Here is a 6,877-nt window from a genome sequence, read left to right as displayed (position 1 = left end):
ACCTGCCATCTGAAATCTTGACAGCGCGTCGGAATCTGAAACCAATTACAAAGAGGTTGACAGAAAAACAAATTAGGTATCGTTGGCTACCACTGGGACATTTATATATAAATTATAAAGGCAGAACCTTCAACGTCCATGATATCAAGTCCGGAGAGGAAATGTTAAGTGCTCTAGAACTTTAAGTTTTGGACAAAAAATGTGACGACAAGTTTAATTTCAGATAAGCTGATTTAATATTAATACTTTGTTTTAAACATAGTGACATTAAGGTATAATAGGAGCATAGCGGGAAATGCACTTGGAAGGAACTCCCATACCACCTCCCAGATGGTGGGGCCTTAGAGGAAGACCCCCTTTGGAATTTCCAAAGCCCCATACAGAGGTGGTAATCCCGAAGAACTCCGCCACAATCTAAATTTTGTGGCCGCTGAGTATTCTTCTTTTTATTTAAGAGTAATTAAAAGGCAAAATATACTATAGATAAGATATAAGAGAAATTCTTTAGGATAACAACAAGTATCATTTTATTAAGTTTGTATAATTTGAGTTGGAGTTTAAGGAAAGAAAAAATAGTGTGTTAAGCGTGCACTGGCAATGAGGGGGGAAATCATTTAGTTTCTATAACCATTATAACTTAACAGCCATTGCCAGTGATATGGTGTATAAGAGGTTGTAATAGATTATACAGCATTATAAAAAGTGTGATTTATGTTGTAAGCATGTGACAAGGAAAATAAAAAAATTATTTAAAAAATCTCTTAAATCAGCAGATTTGAGGAGATTGGGTGACCATCACACTCTGGTAGGGCGGTGGCTAGAACGGTCAATCCTCTTTTTAAAGTACTGGGGCTGTTAGCCGAATTGCTTTATTTACAGCAATTGGCAATTTATAAATGGGTTCTTGCCAACCATACCAAGGTCCTGTTCCCACCAAGGGTTACCAGAGAAGGATAATGAGGCTGTTGTTGTTAAAATAAATGTCTTTTACTTAAAGAATAAATCTCATACAAACAATACTGATGCACTCACACATTCAATCAAGTTCCTTAGAATTACAGTATTAAAATAAGCACGGTTGCACTAGCAGGTGGGGGTGATGATGGGCAATACTTATCTGTCTTGCAGCCTTGATTGTTCCAATGAAGAATGGATGGGGAGAAATAGATGGGTGGTAACTGTTCCAACCTGTGGAGCCACCTACCTGTTAGTCCGTCCCAAGAACAATCCTATTGGTTGCCTATAGGAGTGGGAGGTTACCTATAAGGAGTGGCCAATATTGAAATCTAAAACCTTACTCAAAGGATGGTATCTGGGCAAGTGTGAAAACCTTGGCGTCAGGATGCTCCATTGTAGTGTTGATGAAGCTGGCCATTCTCATTGTGAACCAAATGTCCATTTGGCAGGAAATACCAATGCAGGAACAAAGCAGTGATGTGTCATACATGACCACAAATAATTCTGCAGTGGGGGCTGTCTCTGCTCAAGTTGCTGTTTCTTACTGCTCACAATAATGGAGGTGTGTGCTTCTTCACCAGGCTGGTAACTGTATAGCTGAAACCTTATTTAGAAGGCTTGTGCAGGCACCTTCTATGTTTTACATCACAACAGGTGACTTAAAGTGTACAATTCTCTGAGCCTGTGTGTGTGTGTGTGTGCACAGTCCATTGTGTGTAGCAATAAATATAGTTCATAAAGCAAAATATCAAGTTCATTCTCTAACAGGGCGTAGGCCCCTGTCAGACTGCTCTGTAAGAAAGGCAATATGTCCTTTAGAGTTGGTGAAGATGCCACTATGGTCTTGGCTGAAGCTTCCATCGACCAAAGAGAGGCTGTGAAAACGATAGCACAAGAGAGCTCTCTCCAAACGCTGCCTTCTTCATAGGCAGGAAGAGAAGACTGAAGGGGAGATGGTGGAACTTTAGGGCGGGGTGGTGGTAGAACAATTTCTGGCTGTAGCTAGTGGCTCCAGACAGAAATTGTTCTGCTACCACCTCCCAAATAAGTAAATGTCTTGATTTTAATGTGAATGCCTGCAGGTTGCAAAATCCAGCTGTTTGTGGCACAGACCTTTGAACAGAGCAGGTGCTCTCCCGCCCCAGCACTTGTTTGAATACACAACAGAGTAGTTTCCAGTCTACTCGCCCAACTGAATTTCCACAGATGCCTGCTGCTGTCGTCTATACAGCCTGGTGGCATTTGGCTTTTCTTCCGTGGAAGGCAATCTGGTATTTTGAAAAACTTTTATTTTTAAAATAGAACAACACAAGAAAAATACATAAAAAACACAAAACACAACCTGTGATTCTGATGGAGGGAAAGCTGAGTGTTCAAAAAGGTGGTTTGCTAATGAGGTAAAAACAGGCGTGAAATCCACTCAGTGAATCAGTTCTTGTGATTTAATCCCTTGGAGGGGGGTTTAATATAACCAAGTAGCACTCTATACATTTTACTGCTTCAAAAACTTTAAACAACTATTTAGATTAAGTAGCAAGCACTCCATTAAATCTTGCATATTATTGTTTTCAGTCACACATCTGAACGATCATTAGCTGCAATCATTCTTAACACTTTTAGCACCCTTAGTTGTTTTGAGCTGAAAATAAAAGTTTAGGAGCCCATCTATTCCAGGGGTCCCCAACGTGGTGCCCACATGAGTACAATGGTGCCCGCCAAGTGTCTCTAGAAAGTGGGTGGGGTCAGTTGGAGCCCTTGCCCGGCAGGACACCTGACGGGCTGTGCTTCTTTTAAAAAATACTTTAGCCAGAACCACTACTGCAGTGCTGGTTTTATTCTCTTTCATTCCTCTTTCCCAATCTAATTTTTTTTTTAATTACCCCCTCTTCTCCTCTGTACTTGGGCTTGCTCTGGACGTGGCAGCTATTTTGAGAGCATTTTCAGGCAGCAGAGTCAGAGTTAGCATTTGCTAAATCTGTGCTCCTGCTTGTTATCACGTCTTTATTAGCGGTTTGACTGGCACAGCGCCTTTCTTACTTCTTAGGATTTCCCTTCAGTATATTAAGAACCAAGATTTGGCTGACGAACGTTGTCAAAACGGGACTGCAGCCAGATTCATGCTCCCACTGCTGCAAATATTTCCCCATCATTGTGTACATTTTCTTACTTTTGGCCACATTTTCTAATTTCTGTACATGTTTTGCATCTGCTTGTTACCTGTTTAATCTTCTGTGGAGTAACTAATTGTTAATGTGTTTTTGCCAGTGTATTCAGATTTTGAAATGCCACTGTGCAGTTTTTTGATATTTAACTCATTCCTCTGGAGTAACTCATACTAAAAACTCACAAGCGGCTCCTGCTTCTTGTTTGAACCCAACAAAAAGCCTGTTCAGAGCTATGCACTCTTGACGTGGAGCTGAATTCCCTTTAACTGAGGGGAGGTGTCAAGGAGGCTATTTTGGGCCTCAACTCATGAAAGTTCACAACCAAGGTACACCTTGCCTCAAAGTGTGTGGACTGGGGGTGGGGATTTTAGGACCGATTCTCTATCCTGCTCACACTTCCTACAGTTAGAGTATAATCTGGAAACCAGCCTGTTCCAGATGTTTCTTCAGCATGTCCACCTCAGAACGCAAAGCCCCTTTGGGGCCTTCACAGCAAGCCTCATCATCCATTTCCCTCTTCTCCCAAGATGCCTTACGGACAAATTCTCTGCCCAACAAATACGCTAGGCACCAGCCCAAAGCACACAACTTGTAAAAGGATGCTGTGGGCTGCACCAGCAGAGGTAGAGGAAATACTCAGATTTCTACTCACGTGGGAGTCCAAACAGACACCAACAGTGGTAAATAAAAGCAGTGTGGAATGTGGCTTTTGCACACACCCTTAACCCCCATTTCTCAAACATTTAGTTTACAAAATATGGCCGTACACGCTTTTTTGGCATTTATTAGAACACTTCTATCCCACCTTTCCCCATTGTTCCAGGTGGCTTGAAGTAATAAAAACATTTTTAGTTAAAACACAAAATCACAGAGCAAATTCCAAATCTCTCCCCCTTCCTTAAAAAATGCCTGCCACTAACCCCCCCCCTCAAAAGCTCTGGCAAACAGGCAGGCCTTGCAGCAACTTCTGAAGAAGACCTCTGAGAAGGGACCCCCCCTCACTTCTTCAGGGACCCCATTCCACAGAGCCAGAGGCATGATGGAAAAGGCCCGGGGAAAAGGCCCGGGGGGCTCTGGTGGATGCCAGACAGACCACCCTAAGTGGCGGGAGAGCCAACAAATGGCTGCCTGACGACTGGAGTTGGTGCATGGGGACATATGGAAGGAGAGGATCCTTCAAATATATGGGTCCCTGCTGGCCCCGAAGGACTTTAAAGGTCATAACCAGCACCTCAAATTGGACTTGGAAACAGACTGGCGGCCAATGTCACGGTTTCAAAATTGCTACGAAAAGACCGGGAACACAGCCTAATCAGTAGAAGGGAGTATAAACGCTATTGTAGCCCTAAATCTGCTCTAAAATAGAAACTTTATTATACTAACAAATGTCTAAAGACCAAACAAGAATGATAACAATAATTCTTACAATCAATGTTACAACATAAACATACAACAAAGAATCATAGATGAAACCCGGCTTATAACTTTGAACTGCCCGCAAAAGGAGCCATGTAGTATAAGTTGCAGGGGTGATCTAAATATCTCACAAGTAACGCAGCTCCAGACTCTGTATGCAGCCGTGGAATCAATAATACGTTTATCATGAGACAAGGATGCCGGATGTGACCTTGTTTCGAGATCTTTATCAGCCCTAATGAACAGAAACATTAATAAACTATGATGCTTATACAGATGAAGAGAGAAAAAGAACTTTGGCTATCGGACCTAGATTTAAGCACAATAAGCATAAGGATAGTTCCAATGATTGGTCACAATTATTAATATTGCAGAAACGACAGATCAGATATGCTGTAACCAAGGATCATTTCTTGCCGGAGCACCCCAGAGCGGCGCTCCGGCAGTAAGGAGCCCAGGCCCCGCCCCACACCCGTGGAGAGACTGGGGGGGGATTTAAATGCCTGGGTTCCCTGCCCAACCTTCTCCAGGTGCCCCACAGCCACGGGGCACCTGGAGAAGATCGGGCAGGAAACCCAGGCATGTCTGCCTCCCTGCCCTTCATGTCTCCAGCCAACCTGCTGCGGCTCCAGCTTTTGTGGAGAGCTTCAGGGAAGGGGGGGGGGATTTAAACTCATTTGCATATGCCTAAACTCATTTTAAACATGTCTGCCCTTTGTAAGGGGTGTGGCATATGCAAATGAGTTATGCAAATAAGCTCTTGCACCTCTTTTTCTAGGAAATGACCCCGGTTGTAACATTGTAAGAGTTATTGTTGTCATTCTGGTTTGGTCTTTACACATTTGTTAGTATAACAAAGTTTCTATTTCAGAGCAGCTTAGGGCTACATAGCGTTTATACTCCCTTCTGCTGTTTCAAGATTGACAGCATATTCTTCTGGTGGCTCGTACCCTGACAAATAGTCAGGCTGCTACATTCTGGACCAGTTGCCGCTTCTGGGTTGTCTTAAAGGGCAGGGATCAGGTACGGCGGGCAGAGATGGGAGGTTAACATGCCTGGAAACACACAGCAGCCAACGCACTGACATTGGGGACAAGGGAAGTGTGGTGAGAGACAAGGGTTCAGTCAAGTTGAAACCATCGGCTGGCCTCTCTCCTTGGCACCAGAGCAGTAGTAACACACCTTCAGCTTCTCTTCATACCCCTGAGAACTAGTAACTTATCCTTGGCCTTCAAAGCAGAACGAGACTCTTCAGAATTTGGCATTATGACAAGGGCAGGACTGTGAGATTTCTCGGAGCTCCCAAAGAAAAGGTGTTCACCACACCAGCTGTTTTGCCCAGGACACACTTCGTGGTTCCTCCAATACGCGAATCCTTATAAATACTATAGCAAGTAGATGTTTTTGTCCAAAAGCTGGAGGTCCCAAGCTGTGCGTGGAACCTTTTGGCACAGGTAGAGACGAAACAGAAGAGCTTCTCCGGGGATTCTGAACTGCGCCGTTTTGGTTGATTCTGGAAGCGTCATTAAAAGCCGGCGAGACGTTGCTTCTCGGATGCGCGACTCCCAACAGTGACCTGAGGAAGACTGGACTGAAGCTAAGCTGGCTGCATCAGGCCCCGTCTCGAGACAGCACCAGGCCCCACCCTTGGGCGGGCTTCCAACTGCCACTACAGTGACATACAAGTTCTTTAGGGCAAAGCAAAAAATTGGGAGAAAATGTTCCTGCAACTGAGCATCATCCACTGCCTTTCACAAAGGTCCTGTCCTAAAAACCAGGACAAGTGTACTCCCCGTGTGCCTGTTTGCCCAGAAGTAAGCCTCCTTTTACTCCTCGCAAACCTGTGCAGAATTGCACAGGACATATCGAAAGTGCCTGAGTAAAGGGATGCAATGCTCATCTGCAGGACGAAGAGCGATTCCTGGGCGGGGCCTGCAATGGAAGGGGGTGTTGCTCAGGAGTCGGTGATGCGGCAGCGGACAGAGAAGCATCGCATGGTTCCCAGATGAGGGTGGGGGCTGTATCTTGTACATCCCTCCCATGCTCCAGAGTGTTGGGGAAAAGACAGCATTCAATACAAAAGGAGTCTTTCAAGAAAACAGCTGCCCGTCTCCTGAAGCTTCAGTGCAAAAAACCCCCCCCCCCCCGCAAGTCCTTTTGAGCTGTCACTTCTCAACCACACACCCAAAGTTCTCTCCTCGTCCAAGAAAGTCCTTCAATAAATTAGGGCAGGTAAACGCTGTAAGGGAGAGCAAACTGGGCTCCCTCATTTCTGGAGTGCTCTCCCTCATTTCAGTGTTCAGGTGCCAGGATCAGCAGGGCCTGGAAGAGAAATAAGA

General features: G+C 44.6%; 1 protein-coding gene across 1 annotated transcript in view; it reads right to left on the bottom strand.

Annotated features, from left to right (window-relative positions):
• Positions 1 to 5,265: 5,265 nt before the first annotated feature.
• CD58 (CD58 molecule) overlaps positions 5,266 to 6,877 on the bottom strand; it is a 41,446-nt gene continuing 39,834 nt past the window's right edge. Inside the window, exon 7 of the mRNA XM_015409986.1 lies at positions 5,266 to 6,860. Within this exon, the coding sequence (XP_015265472.1) occupies positions 6,838 to 6,860 (23 nt within the window). The 3' untranslated portion in view covers positions 5,266 to 6,837. The remainder of the gene's footprint in view (positions 6,861 to 6,877) is intronic.

Source organism: Gekko japonicus, unplaced genomic scaffold (genome assembly GCF_001447785.1).
Source record: "Gekko japonicus isolate JY-2015 unplaced genomic scaffold, Gekko_japonicus_V1.1 scaffold170, whole genome shotgun sequence".
NCBI classification, from domain to species: Eukaryota; Metazoa; Chordata; class Lepidosauria; order Squamata; family Gekkonidae; genus Gekko; species Gekko japonicus.
The sequence above is the reverse complement of the archived record's forward strand: the minus strand, read 5'-3'. Positions and strand labels throughout refer to the sequence as shown.